This window comes from Phaethon lepturus, unplaced genomic scaffold (genome assembly GCF_000687285.1).
Source record: "Phaethon lepturus isolate BGI_N335 unplaced genomic scaffold, ASM68728v1 scaffold48618, whole genome shotgun sequence".
NCBI classification, from domain to species: Eukaryota; Metazoa; Chordata; class Aves; order Phaethontiformes; family Phaethontidae; genus Phaethon; species Phaethon lepturus.
The window spans coordinates 1796-23299 of NW_010556389.1; the positions used below are offsets into that span (position 1 = coordinate 1796).

At 41.3% G+C, this 21504-nt stretch overlaps 1 protein-coding gene across 1 annotated transcript; it reads right to left on the reverse strand.

Moving 5' to 3' along the window:
- Positions 1–5201: 5201 nt before the first annotated feature.
- SERBP1 (SERPINE1 mRNA binding protein 1) lies at positions 5202–18623 on the reverse strand (the record flags this gene model as incomplete). The annotated part of the gene is made up of 9 exons (XM_010292455.1): positions 5202–5611; positions 6848–6886; positions 7927–8100; positions 10629–10676; positions 13954–14131; positions 16474–16548; positions 17154–17225; positions 17370–17507; positions 18461–18623. Coding segments are annotated over 9 exons (944 nt in total), but the record flags the coding sequence as incomplete, so codon positions are not given.
- Between the last annotated feature and the right edge of the window lie 2881 nt (positions 18624–21504).

Sequence of the window (21504 nt, forward strand, 5' to 3'; positions counted from 1 at the left end):
GCTCACCTGCAGCAGGACGCTGCCCACGACACTCTCCCAGGCATGCCGAGGGATCCATCTCGTATCACGGCTGCGGCAAAGCTCATTCTTCTTCTCAAGTAACTCGGCGGTCCCTGGGACGAGAGTACTTACCTTTACCGCCCAACCGCTCAGCACGAGCTCAGCGCATCCACAGCAGGCATCACACACTGAAGAAAAACGATTCCCAGATGTGCCGGTGAACAGGCACCATGCAGCCTCTCGCTTGAGGGAGGTGCATGCGCTCGTCAGGACACAGCACATGGTCTGCCTCGCCACGGTACCAACACAAGCGATGTACGGTCCCCCTTCCGCCCACATTTCAATAGGAGTGTCAGAACCTGCACGATTTTTTTTGATCTGCAGCCTCCAAATAAAATCATGAAATAAAATCACATGCGAGGAGGCTTCGCGGCAGCTCTGCAATGCAGCAGCCCTACCCACGTAGCTACCAGTTTAGTTTGGAGTTGGATTTTGGGATAGTGTTTCAACCCTGGGGCTTCTTTGCATCCTCACTGCCACCTCCAAACCGGTGCAGGAGCTCCACGCTCAAGGTGCCAGCTCAGACATGCAGGTGCTCAGACAGCACAGCAGGGGAGGACGCGCTTCCTTCCATACGAGAAGAGCTTTTACCAGCAGTCCACAAGCAACCTACAGAGCAGCCACCTCTTTCAGCATCTTCATCCAAATCTGACAAAGGTGCACGGCAGCCCACCGTTAAAAGAAACTGCTGCAAGAAAAAGCACGTAAGTAGCAAAGGCCACCTCGTCCGGATACACTTCCCTCTGGTTCCGCATCGCTGGCTGGCAAGTGCCACGCTGCAGCCTCCCATGCCAGGCCACCTCACCAAGCCAGGCAGACCTTCAGGTGCCGCTTTCTTAGTGGAAAGGACAGAAGCACGTCTTTTCCCTGTCCTCTGCACCACGGAAATCCTGCAGTTTATCAATAGAAGTCCCAAACACAACTGGGCATGCTGGGCATGTGCAAATTCAAGCTGCTGAACAGAAAGACTGCAGTAAAACTAATGCCATACCCGATTTACCTTCGCTCTGTCCAGTAAAGAACATGCAAGTAAAATAAAGCTCCCTCACCTCTTGGCTTTGCGATGACCTTTGTAGCAACGTCTCAGGAGAGGACCAAACAGCCCAAGCACACTTAGGGGTACCTACAGGCAAGCTCACGCCCTAGGGCGGCGAGCTGCCACAAACCGAGGCGGCCTCGGCTCGCACTGGGCCGTCCACAAGCCCGCATCAGGTTTACTGCTCCCTGCCAACGCGGAGACCCGTCCACGGCTGCACAGCCACCCAGGACCCAGGCGCTGCGCGCAGGCGACGGCCACCTTGCACACCTCAAGTCCTCGCATTTATTTTCTTATTTTCAAGTTGTAATCCTTGCTGAAATATGTAAAACACCAACCTGTAAGCTTCCACTTGCTTCCTCTCTTCCAGGGAACAAAGTGACAGCATGCTTCAACTCACCCGTTGGAAACGCCCGAGGGGGGCAGTTCTGCAGCCCTCCAACTTCAGCCAAGGCACACTAACCCCCGCGGCCCTGCAAACTTCAGTGCCGGAGAAGCGGCAGCCCGCGGGCTGCAGGCGCAGCCCAGCAAGCGGGGACAGCCACCACCGCCAGGGACAAACCCAGCCCTCCTTCCTTCGTGAGTTACGCCCTCCTGTGGCACTGCCTTTCGTCACTGCCGGCAGGTATTTTACCTGTCAAAACACCGTGCCTAAGGCAGACAAATAACCTACACCCAGGCTGGTCTCGTCTTAAACAGTACCAGGGAAGTGCCGGCTCTCTAATTTTGCTTTTTGGGTCTAGCAGCTGGTTCCAAGGTTTTGTCCCCATCCTGGTACACAGACATCTTCCCTCTGTGAGGACTGGTGTGGTGTCACTCTGAGGCAAACGTTTCTCTCTGGCTTGGGTCGGACATCCAAGACAACAGAACTCCATTTTCGTGCTCTCCATAGCCAATCTGGCAACCACATTGGCAAGAGGATTCTGGCTGGGCATCACAGACAAATCAGCACAAGTCAGCTGCATGCAGCCAAATTAGATACCTATTACCAAAGAAAGGTATTTAAAAAAAAAAGCACACTATTTTGTCATTCATCTATTTCTGCGTATTGACCTTCAACACATGGACAACGCAACACTTGCATGTGTTTTCTCCTTGTTCTTCAAAGTCCTTAAGTAAATTCCCACACGGGGCTTCCCAGAAAACCTTACTGCAAGAAAACCTTACTGCAACTTGAAGAGACAAACAGCATCATGAGTAGGACAACCACCAAACTTTTTCACTCCTACCCGAAAGTCTCCCTGTAAGGGTAAATGAACCCCTTCCCCCACAGTCAGGTTACACCCCCCCAGCAAGAATATTCCACTGGGCTTTTCTAGCCCAGCACCCAGCACAGCGGGGGACTTGCCAACCGCTGCGTCAGGGCACTCGGCGCTCACGCAAACACCCCGAGCCTGGCTGGGAGGTTGTTACCTGGCAAAGGCAGAACAGAGGAGGGGTACGGAATAAGGTAACGTGGCCCTTGTAACGATTTTAGAAAAGAAGGTTAGCAAATGCTGAAGTGTCATCTTTTAGTCATATGTCCTGCGTTTATTAAAACAAGAGGCTTGGCTACGCAAACCCATCTCCACGGGCAGAGAGTCATTACAGGCAAGAGTGGTCTCAGCTCTGCAAACACCATATATTCACACCGACTTCTGATATCTCAGAAGAATTTAGGTCCTTTCCCCACACAGCTAACACTTGCATTTATTAATCAGTCTTGTTTCCTCCCAGCATCAGAGGCATTCAGTCTGTAAGATGAACTTTCATGCTCAAACCGTGCCATCATTACATTCTACAGCCAATTTGCACCACATGCTTCTCTCTGTTTCTCTCCAACTTTTTCTGCTGACCATCTTTTTCACATTGTTCAGATTTTAAAAGGTCTAGTCCTCTGGATTTGGCGTGACAGCACAAGTAGCAAACGAGGACAGAAAGTGTTACTAAAGAGCAAGCTCATTAATTGTGAATAAGCTACTTGGAGGGAGACATTTTCCCAAAGCAAAGTCCGTTCCTGGCAATGGAAATGCCTGGGTACCATCGCCACAGGCAGACTGGACCTCTTGGGGCAGAACCTAGATGAGACGCTACTAATCTAAGTGGTTTCATCTCCATGTGTTTCCATGACATTTTTAAAAGAGCATGAAAATAAACCTTTATTTCAGTTAACACCCACCAATATTAAAGATATATGTTCACAGTTTTAGTTCTTAACACAAATGGACTGAAAGAGGCAAATTTACATCTATCGGAACAGCGGACGGACCAATTTTAAGTACAAGCTGTCTTGAAAATTGTATGTGACATGCCATTTGGGAACTGCTCTATGCTCTAAAGCAGGAGAAGGAAAAGCTTCTGACCAAGTCCGGCTAGCAGGGCCCCAAACGACTGACTGGCTGGCCCAGAAGTCATCTGGAAAAAAGGCTGAGTGACAACTAAACCAGAAAACATACAGTTTGGATAAGGGGAGGAAGGTTTATGTTACAGAGAAAGGTTTTCCATAAATGTTTCTGCCTATCAAGGCATTTGTTTAATTGTTATTATCCAAGGTGTCTCTAACACTGAAACTGCAACGCACTCTACCAAACCACAAAGGGAGGGGGAAGATGAATAACTCAGTGCTGGACCTGCCACAGCCCCCACACTGAGCACCTGCCTAAGATCAGCTCAGAGTCAGGAGAAATGAACCAAGAGGTTTTACCATCCACTGTTTGAAAACTTGCCTCCTTCTCACAGCCTGGTACTTTAAACTATGGGTGAGTGCACTAAAAATCCAATCCAATGATATTAACAGTGGTTTACAACGAAAACTTTTGTAGAAATAGTTCAGATAAAGCAAGCCAGCTAAACACCACAATTAAGGAGTTTGGTATTTCATATTCAAATGTTTCCAATACTTTTTGCCTGTCCTGTACAGCTTTTAAAAAAATAGGGCATTACCTTTTGTTTTCTATCTACCTAGTTAAGAAACTACAAATATGTTATAAGCTGTCCAAAGTGTAAAACATTAAATAAAATGAGAAACCTGTTTCTAGTCTCCTAACAAATGCTGCAGATAAAAACCCTAAGAAACCTTCTTTATTAGTCATTCTCTTAACTCCTTTTGTGTACTGAAGTGGTAATGTTCCTGCTCACAGGGATTAAATTAAACCTAGGGCAAATTTCTACGGGGTAGAAAGGGTTTCTTACAATCACTCTCTGAAAAACATTCATTTTGTCAGCTAGCAATCAGATCTCGAACACTGCACAGATCCAGAACAAAATTTTGACAGAGACATTATGTGTTGGGCCTTTCTTTTGCATCTTCTCGCTGTATCACGCACAGATTGCAATGTCCCCAATCTGGAACGGTAACCAAAAACTCCCTCCTGCCAGACCCAGCCAAGGCCTGTCATTTCTTCCTCGGAAGACCTGCCGCTGCCGGAGCACTGCTGTGAATACATCAGGTACTGATGTACTCGTGCCAACAGACGGTGCTGCTAAATTCCACATCCCAGCCGGAGTCCGGAAAGACTCCCGGAGCAACAGCTACCACCTTCCCCCACCTCCCAGCTCCAGCAACAGGAACGGTTACTCCAATCTGCAGGGCACCCTCTCAAAGAAAAAGCATAGGGAATCTAAAAACTCCTTTTTTTTTTTTGCCAACAAAGAGTCTTGTTCTGTTGAAGGGAGGAGGAGGGAATAAAGGTAAAAAGGGCAAGCGAAAGGTGTAATACATTAATTTAAAAAAACTGTTTAGACCAATTATCCACATATCATTGCTGGATCAATACACAGGTATTTAACTATAAACCAATGTGCTTTGAATCTTTTTCAAGTATCTGGTATCAATTTTGTATAAAGATTTTGTGTAAACAAACTAGCAAACATAGATGAAAAATGACTGTTTTTCCAAGTCTGAAATTAAGCATTAAAACTAAAGTACTCCAGGAGTTAGTATTCCACACAGCACTAACAGTCTGCCAAATTAAAATTTCACATATTCCAAAAGACCATGGGCTGATAAAAATCTGCTAAACAGGAATTAAGGAAACAGAAATAGTGTGCAATAATTAAAACCCAGTTTGTAGTTCGGGGAAAATGACTAAAATCCTGAATTAAAAAAAAACACAAATGAAGTGAAAGCTTGTAACTGGTACACACTGTTCACACCTATATTTCAAGTTTGGAAACGCATATTTTCAAGCAGCAATACAAAAAAGTATCCATGAAGAATGCATAATCTCTGAAAAAATTATGAAAACATCCCTGCTACCATTACATTTCTAAATACAAAACTGACTACCATATTGTTGCTTCTGTGTAGCGAGAGAAGTTCATTTTCAAAACAGATAAAATTCAGTCTTTAGGTGTGAATGGTATGAATGACAGTCTCTTTTTTTTTTTTTTAAATTTCTTAGTTGTTTAGGATCCTTAAGCATGCAAGCCTCGGAGAGGAAGGCCCGACGAGGGCGGGGTTGGCTTATGACATCCAGTTTAGGACAGAGCTGGGAAAGCCTCTGGGTCATCTACATCAGGAGCAGAAGCACTTGACTGAAAGAGAAACATCAGAAAGTTATTACCTTCAGCGGCATCAAGCTCTACTGTGTTTCTAATTCCTTACGTGTTACCAAGCCCTTCTGTTCACCAGGCAAACAGGGCTCAGTGCGCAGCTCAGCGGGGCAGCACGACCTGCGAGCACTGCGCAGCTGCGGGACACGCTGGGGCCCAGCCAGCAGACACGGGGATGAGGTTAAGCCTCTGACCCTGAGCAAACAGACCGGGGGCACTTGCACTGGGCTCCCTGCACCCCAGACAAACAGGGGTGGGAATTCTTCCTTTTTAAAACTACTTTAACCCGAACCCTATTCAACAGGGAAACACTGCGTTTCAAAGAGGTACACGCTACAGTGGAGTAAGCGGTCTAGTCCTGAACAAATTACTACAAAGCAACTCTTTTTTTATTCCAAGGACTAAAGAGTCTCCTATACTACTTTTTGTATCAAAGCTATCTGAAGAGACATTACTGGCAAACAGATCAGGCTTGCACAATTGTTGCACAAGGTTACAACTACATCTCTATTTCCATTCTTAAAGAGATCCCTACATGTGGGCTTATGCTATTCTACTAGCATGTAGCATCAATTCTTACTGAGGGACATGACTGAAGTGTTACAAGAGACCTGTTTATAGCACAAATTAAGTTTCAGATGTTTAATTTTTCCCAGGCACAAACAAGCTGTTATAAATATAATGATATAATGATAAATATAATTTTTGTGCCAGCCTAGCTATAGAAATTCGTACACATGAACCAAGAATTTCCTCAGTACTTCCCTAACAGAGTAGTTGTTTGTTTGGTTTTTTTAAAAGGCTCTGTACCACACCTAAAAACACAGTGCTACAATGAAATGCAGAAATTAAGTATTTTAGAATACTTTCACGAGGGATGTGGAAGAGAGTAAGAGTATGAAGAACAAGGATAGTGGAATTCCCTGTAAATATATTAATTTATCAAGACAAAGAGATATATTTAAACCACTCCAATAAAAGTTGTATCAACCTCTGTACGCAAGACTAAGACACTGCAGAACTACCCAGCCCACAAACTAGAGTTAGAAAGTAACAGCAGGGCCTTAAGCCTATAGCCCTAGTACCTCCAGTTGCTCATTACAAAAAAGCAGAAAGCAAGCCAAAAAAGCTAATCCACTGCAGGAAGGGAGTTAAGAGTCCCTGCAACAGGAGGCCCTTGCTCACAGCTAATGTTAAGTTCCAGCAGAGACCACCAACCTGGTTGGGTGTGTGGATCACGTCAAACTCCTTAACCAACTGGAAGGAAATAAACACAGTCAACATAAAACAAGCTGCAGATCTCAAAGCTTTTAACTAATTTATGACAGCACTCTTGAAGCAAGATGCCATATTAGTGAAACAACTCAGAGCAAACCCCACCACCATTTAATATCAATTCCTTAAAATTTTCTTGTATCAGTAGCAGGAGAGAGTTTTCCAACTACTAAGTCTAAAACTTGAAGTGTTCCAGTGTAAAAGAGAAAACAAAGTCAGTGTCCTACATGAGACAAAAATAAGCAAGCCTGGTCTATGTGAAGAAAGCCGCACCACACAGACTGAACTCATTTTCTAGCGAGTAACAATTTGATTAGATGCAACTTAAGCTGAATAAATGATCTGCATTAAATAAAATCTTTACTGTAGCTGTACTACGGTACTTTAATTTTACATGTTCTCTCCCCAACCCCATTCCGTACTGAGTATTTCTTTGGGGCTTCAGGAAGAAAACAGTTACTGCAGATTAGGAAAAAAAAAAACCCACAAACACAAGAAAGTAAGAGTCCTATTTCCACATGAAAACTCAAAATTCCTCAACTTCAAGATATAACATGCAGCCTTAAAACCAGTCTTTCACCCCCAACATGTCACAATGCAGATAAACCATCCGGACTGTGTCTGAAAATAACAGCTCCAACACTTGCAGTTCTGCTCGGGCACAAACAGAAGCATCCCACTGTACATTCAGCTCTGTCCATACTGAAGAGGTTTTTTTGGGTTTAGGTACAACCTTCAAAGACAGATACTTTTTTTTTTTTTAATCCAACTACGCCCCCACCCTCGTCTTCTTTTTTTGTGTTTACTAAGAACACTGCTGAAAATTTTATGCTTTTGTCTTAACAATAACCTAGTTTAAAGTAAATTTGTAAGAATAGACACTTTATTAGGTTTTAGAAGGCGGTGTTTGTCATCAGAGACACTCCCTCAGAAATAAGGAAGACACCTAAAACTATCTGCACAAAAATCCTAAAACCAGCTGAAACTAAACTCTTTTGTAGATAAAAGCTGTAGCTACTTACCTTGTCAGTTCTGCCTCCACGGCTGGCCCTGCCACCACGCCCTCGGCCACCCCGTCCCCCTCTGCCACCACGTCCGGGGCGGCCAAGGTCTCCAAAGTTGATCTCCAGCTGGGATGTAATATCATTTGCTGGCTTGCGGAAGTGATGATCCATTACGGAGTCCTCAGCATGAGCCTGAAATGAGTGTTTCTCCATGAGTAAGAAAAAAATCTCCAAAGAAACCTTTTTCATCTGTAGTTGCACTCTTACCACCACGGCATGCGTGTTCTCCTCCAAATGCACTCCCACATTGATGACTGATTACCTTGATTGATTCAAGTTAAAAGATAGTGCAGGAATTGTTCGAAATCAAGTTATACCATTCGTGCAGGCAACAAAACCACATACAGGTAATCAAACAAGCGCTTGGGCAAACAAAAGTATTTTGATAATTCAGGGAAGCTCTGGAGTTCCTTCAGAGGAACACATTTAGGCCTGTCTGAGACCAAACTGGCTATCAGCAAGCCAGTACAGCATTCTAGCATTTCTCCTCTTCTCACTTCATATCCTGAGATATGTTCAGGTTCTATCAATTAATTTCATTCTTTTTAAATACTTACTTGGTAACCCATCCTTATTTTGCTTAATGAGTACTTTACACTTTCTCATTTGCTTAGCCCTGTATAAATATTTAGAACAAGGGAGATGCTAAGAATCCCTTACTGGTTTGTATTAGCCATAACAAACAGCAAACAAGGCATAAACAGTTCAAACACAAACTGAAGTAGCTAAAACATTAATGCTGAAACAGAGAACCAGTCTCACCAATTACACTGAAAAATAGGACTCTCACCACCTTTGCCACGATACAACAATCTCCTACAGCTGGTTGTTCCCAGCAAGAAACCTAAGCCTCAAGGAGCAAGGTATGCACAAGGTTACATCTAACACCATAAATGCTACTATTCAATACATTTGAGTATTTCAAATTATTACACACTGAACACAAAAAAGAACAAAGTGTTTTTAAATTATTTTTTCCTATTTTGCACAAATGAATTTTCCATGTAGTAATCAGGTTTTGGCACCTATGACAATACACAAAATGTAAAACTGGATCAGACCAAGGGTGTATCTAGTCCAGCACTCTGCCTCCTACAAGGCCCAATCATCATGTTAGAAACATGACAACATACAACTCTTTTTTCGTATAACCACCTAATTTCTGGCACAGCAATTTTCAGTTTGCTTGTTTTTTCCTAAAGAGGTGCCATGTGCAAACTTAAGCCTACTGACTATAGCTTACTTTTCTTGTGGTGTAATTACACAATATGCTGACTTTCAAAGGCAACATATTGTGCAATTAAGCCCTATACCCTTTAATTACCATTTGTGAATCCTTCATAAGGCAGCCAATGGATACGCAGAGGTCTTCAGTCAAAAGGCTGAAAGCTGCTTTCAGGGATCCCTTAAGTCAGTCACAAGCACCATAATGTAGAGCGCCATAACAAGCCTTCTCCCCCACCAATCTCATTACCCATTTCTGTGCCCAGTTGTAGGTTTGGCCTCCACAACATCCTGCAGTGTAGGGCACTGCAATTTAATTAGGCACAATGAGAAACACCCCTCCACACTGCTTTATTTCAAACATATTTCACTGGGATGTATTCCATGTAACAACTGATCCCCATCCCACTCCTGATTTTACAGACTTGAACTGTACACCCTTCCCTCAGAGATCTCTCTTCCAAACTTAGGAAGTTAGCCTACGCAGTTATTTTTCAGAGAAAAGTCATTCCACATCTCAGCCTGACATGGCACTACTCACATCTAAGTACACCAAAAATTTGAGAAACAGTACACAATAGCTTTTGTTATGGTTTTGATTCCTTTCCTACTGCTTAATATTTTATCTACAGTTTTGATCGCTTCAGGGTACCAAGATGGTATTTTCAACTTACTGGTAGTTGTATGACATTCGCTTTTCTGAAAGGTAGTATCAGTGGCTTTGTACAATAGTAATTCTGTGCATTTCCTTCCCTACGTCGTTATTGTTTAAAAAACCCACTACAGTCTACCAAAAACATTGTATTTTCACAGCTTAACTTTGGTTTAACCACTACACCCAACAAACAGTGAATTCTGTACATAACACAATGATTTCTTCATCCAAAATAACCACAGCTAATTTAAAACCCAAATGAAAGACTTGGCATGTTCTCCTCATACTCTTCTATCACTTAGGTGACAACAGTCAAAGACATACCGTACAAATCGCTTATTCTGAATCATCTTTGGAAGCATTTAATTTATATGTATTGGCAACTCTCAACAGCACTCCAATCTAATAACCGATAGCTTCTCAAAGGCATTACTGCACTTACAAGTCTTGGGGAAGGCTATCAAAAATTAAGAACAAGCTACTAACAGAAAGGGGGGCCAAAGCAGACAGTGAGATATGGGGGGAAAAAAGCAACAAAAAATAAAAAGACTCATGATAGAAGCGTTTATGATACGGTTTGAAATCAGCTCAATTAGAAGCAAGGGTACTTATCATGAAGGGTCCTAGGTAGCGCACAGTTAGACAACAGGCATGGACAGAAGAGCTCCATATTGTATCTACTTGTATTCTTTATTTTTGTGACTTAATATCCAGACCTTCATTTCAGAAGGGGCTCGTATCAAAACACAGGTATTACCAGTTAGATATAAAGGATCAGTACCTCATTTGACTCCAGCAGACTCCCCTGCATTTCTGTCATCGCCTTTGTCTGATGAAAGTTGCGTGTCCACACCAAAGTGACAAAAGGAACAAAGGGAGAAAACAAAAGGAAGAAATGAGACTCAACTACATACAGAAACAACAGGTAATAAGGTCACATGAGCTTGCTGGATACAGATGTCACTGAGCACATGAAGCAGCAAAAAGGATGAGATCTACAGCTGTGCAAGCATTCAGAAAGACTAGACAATGGGCTATACCACAGGCGTGGAGACAAGAGAAATCTCAGATCAATACCAAAAAGTTTAACACAAGCTGCTGGAAACTCTATTAATAGAGACCATGCATGCAGGCCAATCTCCAGTACCTCAATACATCAGGCACACTGCATACAGAAATAGACAGACAAGAGGGTGGAATGTTTAAAATTACTGTTAATGAGAAAAGGTTTCTGCACAGCCTCGATTCAAGAGTCATTCCTCCAAATTTTGAGAGATGAACTTTTGAGAGATGAACTATTCTTTTCCAAAACGTATTTCTCAGTCTCCCATTGTAACCTCCTCTAAGGAAGCGATTAGATTAGCGAGAAAGTTAGAAGGCACAGGAAAGAGGCACGGCACCGCAGCTACGTAGAGCAGGAACTGATCTACTAGTGTCAGTCCTTCCAGGAGACTTGCATCCAACTTTCTGCACAAATTTTAAGATCTCTCCGCAATGCAACTCCTGCCCATTTTTTGTTCAGCTGCACCACCAGAACTTAAAAGACTCAAGCCGCTAAACCAGCCTGCAGAGAAGAAAAAGAGGATCTTTGTTCTACGGCATAACCCAATCTCCTGGAAAGAGTCTCATTAGATGAGGGCTGCCAATACACATGGATTTCATATTAAAGCAGCAAGAATCTGAGACAGTATTAAGCGTTTATTTTATACAAATGATCACTTTTAAGTAATTGCATAGCAGATGTGAAAAAGAGGGAAGACCTCAGATAGGGTCAAGTGTTTCACCCCTCAGTGACAAGGCCAAGGAGGAGGAGGAGGACAGCTCTTTCACAAGACTATGGCAGATGAACAGTACTAGAGCCTCATATTCCCTTTTCCCACAGACTCCTAGGACATTCTCCCAGTAATTCTCAAGTGACAGGAATGAGGGTGGTCATCACAATGCAAGTTTCTGAGAAAATCCACTGGGGCTCTCCGTTATTTTTCAGCCATAAAAGAGTACAGAAGATTTTGGGCCAAACCCCAGAATTTACCTATGAACCAAGTCACTTCCACACATCAACTCCCTTCTTATCAATAAGAATCACAGAAACCTTACATCAACCTTCATTTCATGACGCATAAGTATGTCCAAGAGGACAAACAGAAAAAGAACAGCATGCGACTGGTAGGTTTTGTTCATGACTTCTAAATATTCTACCTTCTAAATCTGCTCACAAAGGAGCCACAGTGAAGGTTTTTGTAACACCTGTATTATAGAGCTATTCTGCTGTAATACTTTGCAAGATGCTGCTTCCCATGGGATCAGTGAATAATGAATAAATGAAATGAGGGAGACACATCTGCCAGACATACAATAAAAGCAGGGCAAAAGCATCTACATTTCAAGACGGTTTTGTTAATATCTCACTTCTGTGCTTATACAGCAAGGAGCTGTTAAATTCTTATGTGATAGTATTAAAAATATCCGACTCATTTCTTTGAAGTTAATCGAATACACCTCAAATAGAACAATCTACTAATTACGTCAGTTCTTCCATGAAAGTATTTTGTAAGTTATTCTCATTGTTTTTGTGGGGGATTTTTTGTTTGTTTGGGTTTTTTGGAGCAGGGTAGTTTGGGTTTTTGGGGGGTTGTTTTGGGGTCTTTTCTTTGTTGTTTTTGTTTGTTTGTTTTTGAGTTAACTACCCATTCATTTTTCAAATGGAAAATACAGCATGGATCTTTCTAGCTTTTAAATTACTCCAGAGTATTACACTATCATACATGCACATATGTTAAGAAAGACTGTCTTCAGCTGACTAAATGTCAAACAAGCCTCCTTCAGAGAGACTGGGGCTGGGGGAACTTGAAAGACTACAGTTTAGTAAATCTTGGTAAAGTACATAAATACTTCTGTTTAAATATACTCTTTTAATGTACAGCAACAGTAAATCTAACTCAATTTCCCTTCTCTACACAAGCCAGAGAAAGCAGTATTTAATGAACACCTCAAACACTGAACAGCTTAAAGGTAAACAAAAAGATACTCAATCATTTAAAGAACTACCTTATACAGCAAGAAAAGAAAATAGCACGATTGTCACAAAGTCAAACTCATTCTGCGTTCAATGAAGTTTGAAATGGAGTTTTCACTGGAAAGTACTGAATAGTGCCTCCCAAACTGTATCATGCCCCCAGCTTACAAGAAAAAATTGGTAAGGTGTGAGAAAGCAGAAATACATTCTTAGAAGACCAAACAGCGTATTACATACGATCTACTTACTTCAAAAGGAGTCAGAAATATCTGGTATACAAAACTGATTAACAGTGGCCCACTTAAGATATTACAGAGTATTAAAAACAAAGATTAAAACCAAAGATTAATGCAACCCTACGTTAGAAAACAGAGCTCTCAGCACTTCCCTCCACTCCAAAGTGAAAGAGTGCATATCTCCTTGCCACTCTCACTATCTTGGAACCGAGTAATTAAAATTTTGCAATGACTGAAATGAGCATGCTTGAGAAATTACCATTTTTTAAGTAATTCCACAGAAACTATGTTCAACACCACTGAAGCATACAGATGTACTTCACCTGGTTGCTCAAAAGCTTCAAGGATGCTTGTCTATATAATATTACAAAATTACAAGATACCTATGTTACAAACTTCAGATAATACAGTTTAGGTATTAAGATGTCTGAGGCACGAGCAGTAGTTCTTCAATCTTACTTCGTGTTTAGCAAGCACCATAGATCTGTGTACTGCATAAAAAGCAAAGAAATAAATTTGATAGACAAACTTTTTGCCAAAATGCTCACCAAGAGACAGTCCTTACAAAGCTACCTGCCCAGATGCAGCAGTATTCCAGCCTCATCTCTAGGTGATGTATCACAGTATACACCAACCTAATGGTACAGATCAACTGCTAAAACTAACCACAGTAAGAATGACTAGTTACATTACTGTGTAACTTCAGTTTTAAGAGAAATGTTGCTCCCACTTTATAATAAACTTCCAGCTACCGGTCAGCATCTCAAAAAATGGAGCTTCCACTCTAAGAAGTGCGTATCAATAGAAAAACCTATACAATCTGGATACTAGCAAATATTGAAAAATCACTTTACCTCCTCGCTCTTTGACTTGTGAAGAACAAATCCTTTTTTCCATTGCCCATCAGCACCCTCATTTGGTTTACGGATGTTGAACTCAACTTTTGCACGATCCTTACTTTGAATAGCTTTCCACTCATCCAGGGTCATTTCCTTGGGACCTTCTTCCTTAACTTCTTCAACCTCATTCTCTCTGCAGTAAATTCATGGATATTATGATCATGACTTAGAACTCAGACTCTAGATACAACAAATTCAAAATCAGCACCAGATTATTAACAAAAATAATGTCTTTCAAGTATTTAGCAGTTGAGGTGTATATGAAAAACCCGCACTTCCGCCACTCAGAAAGCACAGGTGAAATCTCCTTTAGCCAGAGTGCCAAAAGAAATCACAGCCAGACACCTTTAAGCAACTAGATGGTAAGCACAGCACAGCAAAATGTTAAAATTAACACCGACCCATGCCAGCTATTTTCCATATTAATGACAATTTTCTTTACAAATATGAAAGCCTAATTGCCTAATTTCTGCAATGGACTTGTTTGGAGCTTCCGCCCACCCCCCGTTTTAAAATACCCCTCTCCCAAAGAGAGTTCTCTCTCACTCTTCAAGCTAAGGCAGTGAGAGCACACTTGATCTTACCACATTTTCAAGCTTGTTAGTTTTTTAAAAACTAGAATTTAATCAACTTTGGATAGCCTGCTTCCTTTATTGAACCAAAGACAATTATTGATTTCCCAGCCAACTTGAAAAAACAACAGCATACAACTTAAGTTACTTGTGCAATACATCACCTCACTGCAAATCTTTGGTGCCTCTACCTTCTCCAAAGAGCTGTTTTTAAGTAAAACACACAACCACTATGCTCAATAACAGATCATGTTCCAACTATATAGGCAGTCAATCCTCTTGACTTGTCATTCCTCAGTGTGCTAATGCAACTAAGTTTCTGATTTACAGAAAACTACTTTCTGAATTATAGAAAACTAGTGCCGCGTATGTGTAGAAAAAAAAAGATCATGAAAGCCTCAACTTCAGAAAAGGTCTTTATTTTGTAGCCATTAATTTTGATGTAATCATGCAGAGGTTCCACAGCAAAATTACCGTATTTCAATTTTTTCTCCTTCTATAGGACAGAATTACTTTTGGCATGGCATGGCATATATTCAGAAGCCATTTTTTTGTTCAAGGCAAAGATATTACCCCTTGGCATTTTAATGGAGTAAAACATCCTACAGTTCTGCTGAAAAATTTAGGTTAGATGTCCACACCAAACTAGCCAACTTGAAAACTAACCCATGTAAAGATGCTTTTCTCTAAAGATAACTGATGGATTACAACAGATGTGTTATGCTTGAAACTGAGAAGTGTACACGTTTTCTGCAGATTTGAGGAAGAAAAAACCCATACAAATAGCCTGCAGAATTCTGCAGGCAAGTGACCTGCACACAGATGGGTCAGTATCTGGTCAAGCACCAGGACACTGCTGCTAATAAAGATCCAGGAAATGCTGTGTCTGCAGTATATTTAATATATCCAGATTTCTAATGCATACAATCTTAAGGGCTAGCTAGCTTGCATTTTCTGACCAATGCTCAAGCTGTGATTCCTTAAAAAGCCTCATACTACTTCTGTATGCAAGATGACCTTAAACTTGGACCACCACAACCTTGGAGAACTAAGAGCATTTATTCTTTGTTTTAGTTAAACTAAATCCATTTCTTATTCTCTATGCAGTAACTGTACCTTCTTTACCACTAACCAAAGTTACTAAGGAGGAAATCAAGCTATAGCAAACTCCTCATTAGAAATCTCAAGCAAACACCTTTCAAAGTTCAATTTGCCATCTTCTTCGGAATTCACCATAAAGCACATTCCTCATTAAATTAAAACATTTAATTGTACTACGCTACCATGAAAAATTGTATCACGTTTTTACATCAACCCTAAGTATCACTACTGCTCCTTCTGCTTCTCTAGTTACTCAGTGTCATTCATCCAGTCACCGGTTTCTTCTGTAATACTGTCCGAGTGAAATGAGAACCATGAAGTTAACATCTTTGAAAATTGCTTCCATACACAGAAGCCAGAGAATAGAAGAGATACCACCTTTCTTCTACAGGCTAGTCACACAGTCTCAACAATTGTTTTGAAAAACTGTTTTAAAAAAAAGTTGCCTTCCACTGGCAGAAGAACATTTTGTTCCTTTTGCTTGATGGTTCTACCTAGTTATGAGCACTGATGCTCTTGGATTTGGTACCTGGGGAGTTGGAATCCCAAGACCCAAAGCATCTCAGAGCTGATTATTAGTAACTAAATCTGAAAGTGACTAATGAACAGTTTCAAGATAACAATTTTTAGACATGCAGTTTTTAAAGAGACAGTCTTTCAGCAGCACGATGGATAATTTATCTACTGAAGAAAACACAAGCTAAGGTTGGCAAAACAGAAGTAGGAATAAATATCAGAGGTTAAAGGCAAAGTAATACTACCTTTGAAGCAATACAAGAACATTACAAGGGGTGGTACTCACTTATTTTCAGAATCAGCAGGCGGATGTTCCTCTCCCTCTGGCGTTTCCTCAGTTACAGCTGACTGATCCAATTCACTGCAATTACACAATGTTTGGAGTTTTGTTTTTTAAAAGTTCATCCCTATTTAAAAGCTACGTAAGATTAATGACTAAGTTCTATAGTGGATTTACACAACCCTCTCCTTTAAAAAGAATTACTTCATTAAGAATTGGTGCTCTCTGTGCCTTTTAAGTTCTATGCTCTCCACCTTCCTAATGGTTTTCCCCAACACTTACTAGTACCTATTCTGAAAGCCTCCCACGGTACTTGAGACACCAAATGGATTTGGGTATTAAAAATACTGCTTTCAATGTAGTACTTCTAAAAAGCCTGCTTAACCTGATCAACATCGTCAAGATTAAACTGTTCTATTTTTAATAAAAGAATCGTTCAAAACCCAGCACAAGACCCCCAATTCCAAACTTCCTGAAAATTCTAGTTTTAACAGTGAAGCCACCTCTTATGTTACAAGTCATCACTAATTTTCTAAATTCTGCAAAGGTTGCTTTAATAGTGTAGCAAAAGTTATCAAAATCAAAGAAAAGAGGCAGATAAATCTTTACATTTTGCAAACTGTAAGAATTAGCTGTAAGAATTAACAATCTGCTAATAGTTTTCTGAGCAATTACAGATTACTAACGTTAGCTCGTCTTTGACGGTTCCCCAGTTGTGTGATCCACTGCCACCACGCTTGTCCTCATGCTTTAGGCCGCTGAAATGTGAATGTGAAACAGAACTAACAAAACTGAGTTAACATTATAGTGTCCAGATACAGAAATTCAAAGGCAAATTTTAAATGTGTATTAATTGTAAAGAATAGCAAAAAAAAAAACGAAAGAAAAAGTTAAAGACTTACGATCTATCGCTGCCACTATGTCTGTCAAATTCACGTTTGCCACGAGAGTCAAACCCATCTCCTCTGCCCATTCCACGGCCGCGGCCGCGTCCTCTTCCAAGTCCACCACGTCCACGCATAGGTCGGTCAAGAATGGGCCTAGCATGGAACAGCCAAACTTGAATGTTTCAGCTCCAAAAGTTTCCAGCATGATTTTCAGGGTTTTCTTTTTCTCTTCTGAGAATTTTATTTGCTTACTTTTCCTTTGATAATTACTGTTTGTAACTTTGCCAAGGCTCTACTTTCAGTGCCAAATTATTACACTGAAAAAAACACATATATAATGCCCACGTTTAAGAATCTGGAAACAAATGCTCAGAAGGATTACCATTCGTTTGCATCTTCCAGTACTAAATTCCAAAATTTAGTGTTTGTATTGTGTTAACCAGATGATACTACAATGTCAACTTAATTCACATTCATCCAACTTACTTCTTTTAAAAGGATTTTAACTTTGGCTAAAATTTTAAAATACTAAAATTTTAGTATTTAAACACTACTTTGAGAACACTTGAATTATGGATCCTTCATGACACTCAAGACACTTTAAAACCTGCCTAGACATAAGGCACATTCACCACTTCCAGATCTGAAGTCACTTCAGCCAAGGTGTAAATATTTACATGGACAAACTTTTATTGGCTTGAAGTACAGATTTAAGCAACAGCTGTAACAGCAAACAACTCTCACCCTGCAGGCAACAGCTATACTCAAGTTCCTTCCCTAAACTATCTGCTATACATTCAGAGAGATATGGTTGTTATCCTAATGATTTACACTGTATTTTCAGTTAAACCAATGGCACTATTCACATTAGATCACTCCCAGTCTAAAACTCAAGTCAAGTTTGTAAACAAAATCATGGAAAAGGAAAGTGTTATAGTCTGCATAACATACGTTCTTCTCGTGACTGACTAAAATTTAATTCAATCAATTTAATTTTGATTTAATCAGCCTTTTTTTTTTTTTTTTAAGTTTAGTAGCAGAATGCAGGACAGCCCCTTCCTATCACAGCTAGGGAAGTTTTTTGTCATGCAAGACAAAATTCTTACTTATCAACAGAAAATTCTCCTCCTTCGCCTTTCTCATCAGCAGGTTTATCAAAGCGGCGTTCACGAGGAGGTCGTCTCTCCGGTCTCCTGTCAATAGGCTTGCCTTCACCCTGCTGTTGCTGCTGCTGCTGCTGATCAGGCCTCCTGCCAATGCGTCTTATCCCTGAAACATTAGGCAAAACACATCAACGGAACGTGGAGCTGCTCTGGGAGAGATACTGACTCTAACACCGTAAAACAATATTGAAGGTAAGCTGGAATTGAAGTTTTTCTTCTAGCCCTGTGACTAGGTAATCTGAGAAACTATACCTTTATTAAAAAGTCACTGTAGATCATTTGACTCTTCTCATTCACATTTTTACGCAGCATTTCAATCAAATTGTATTTTGTACAAGTGTACACTCTTATAATATTGTAGGAAACAAAACCTGTCAGAGCACACAATACATTAGTAATCTGTGTTAAAATGATAGGGTCAACTTTCAAAGAACAATCAAGATAAGCAAGATTTCCCCCCCGCCCGAAAGGTGCTTTTCAGGTACAGCAAGTGCTTTTTATTTTGATGCGCACCAAAACGAAGTCAGCATTGCCACGCTGGACCCAAGTCCCTATGACAGCCACCCTGCTTCATCCTGCTGTGCTCCTCTTGGAAGCTTTTTGGCTAGCAGTACTCCCCAGGGCAGGGTGTGCTCTCCCACAAGGGCCACCCTTACCCAGCCAGGTGTCACGTGCATCCCGATGAACAGGCAGCCCAGTACAGTAGGTGCTGGCCAGTGACTAAATGTGCTCGTCCACACTAGCCCTCGCAGTCTGATACATGCTCCCTGACAAAGACTCGCCTCCTTGTGCACTTACTTAAGAATACACCGTGCCACTGAACTGGACAGCCTTCTCCACTCCCTCTCTATGCCCTCTGAAAGTTTTTTTTTTTAAGTAATAACTCCTGATGGGCATTATCTTCCACTAAGACATCTGAATGATCTTAAACACAGGGTTGTTTTTTTTCCACTCGTGTGAAAGGCCCATTTACTCTTCTTTAGAAAGATCTGGACAAACACATTACTTTTCTCTTATGCTATTTTCTTGACAAAATGTTTAGGGGAAAAAAGACTAAGCAAACCACCTAAGGCTGACTTAAGAATTGTGAACTATCTTTTTAATTAAAAGCTTCCAATTTTTATTTTTTTTTAAAAGAAGTTCCTGCCTAACAAGCAATGTCGTATTTGGGTGGGGTTAAAGAAGTTACAGTTGTAATGATATCCAAGCCAACACACCCAAATGAACAATGTCTTCCTTACCTTACAAGCTGTACTTAACATGAAGTTTGCATGACATACATTGCTTGCTAAGTAACCCTTATTCCCTGAGGAAACACAGGGGTTAAACTCACTAGCATTTACTTTAAAAAGGACTCTCAAACTAAGGACGACCATTTCATTTTAACAGGTAAAACTCAGTAAGGAAAGCGAACAGGCCAGTGTCACAGTGGTGGTATGCTGCAGAACTGGAATAAACAAGCCACGTCTTTTGAATTTACAGTTCAACAACACTCTGTGCTCAGAAAAACCTGGTTCCTAGTGAAGCCTAACCAAAAATACAAGTTATTTCTTTTTCTTAGTATCACAAAGCTTTGAACTGGTAATTCACCAGTCAAATAATCCGCATGTTTACAGAGTAGTGGAATAGTTTTAAAGTGCAAGACATTCAATGCAAGAAACAAACTCTGTCAATACCATGGCATCAAACACCTTTATAATGTCAGTAGTACTGTCCCACACAAAAAATGAGAAGTTTTCAAACTGGAAAGTGTCTTGGTTTACTACAGAGCTCCATCCACACTGCTACAAAAGCAGGTCTGACTTTCTCTGTTTCACTACTATAATAAGCCAGCCACTTTTTTCACAGTGAAGTACTGCTTGTTCTTAAAAAGTGAGTGTGAAAACCAGGAGGTAAACATGGACTACCAGCCCTACCAAAAACCCTCTGCGTTCTCTTGTGTTGGCCAGACACTGCCTATGGTTCAGGTTTACCTCATGAGGAACACCACCATAATTCTGCCTCTGACTACCATTTCCAGAGGACACTGGTTTAACAAATTGCCACTCGGGACAAATTACTGCATTCCTCAGTGGGGAAAAACTCTCAAGCATTGAAGTAGAAAAGATCCATAAGCAAAGAGTATTGTAACACAGTACCTAACTTCTGCTTCGCACAAGGTGTTTTCAAGTAACGTTGGGAGGCACATTTTTCTAAAACAAGTATTATATTGAGACTTTTTCGTTCTTAAAAAGTATAAAACGTGGTGGTGAATTATTTTGCAACATGCACTGCAGTATATACTAAAGTATCATGACGCTTTCACATAGCACTGTGCTCTTCTGAACTGGCCACGTTTCTGAAAAGATCATTTAGAGTTGAACTGCAGTTCCCAAGCTATTTCCTCACCCACGCGCCAACTGCTGTCACCACACTTCGATGCATTTCAAGGATTCCAAATTTATCAGAGTTCTGAGCAATTCGACGTGCGCTGAAGTTTGTGCACGCTACAGCTGCCTGCCACGGGACGACATGTGCACACCTACCCCTCTTCATGCAGGGCTGTGTCCTACTAATTACTTTGCCCAGCGCATATTCATTTGATTTCTTTTTTCAACAAAGTTTCCCGTGCAGGACGTCCTTACACAAACACGGCTGAGAAGCTACACGACCTATTATTAAAATACATATGTGTTTTGATATGTGATTCCTATCAACACCCCTCCCCAGCAAAGTGACCCATGGGAGTTTTGCAAAGCCCAGGACCTGCCAGATATCCTGTCAAATACACCAGCTCACCCGAAACAATTTAAGTTCAGGATGCGCTGCGCGGGTTTTCTAGTCCACGTTACTTTTCTCCCGCGGGCAGCCCTCCCTCCTCCGTGCTCCCGTGCCACAGCCGTCTCGGCACGGAGGCAGCACCCGGGCACCCCACGCACGCCCGACTCCATTTTGAGCGGGCCGCGCCGCGGGGACACACCGCCTGCGGCCACGTGCGGCCAGGCAGC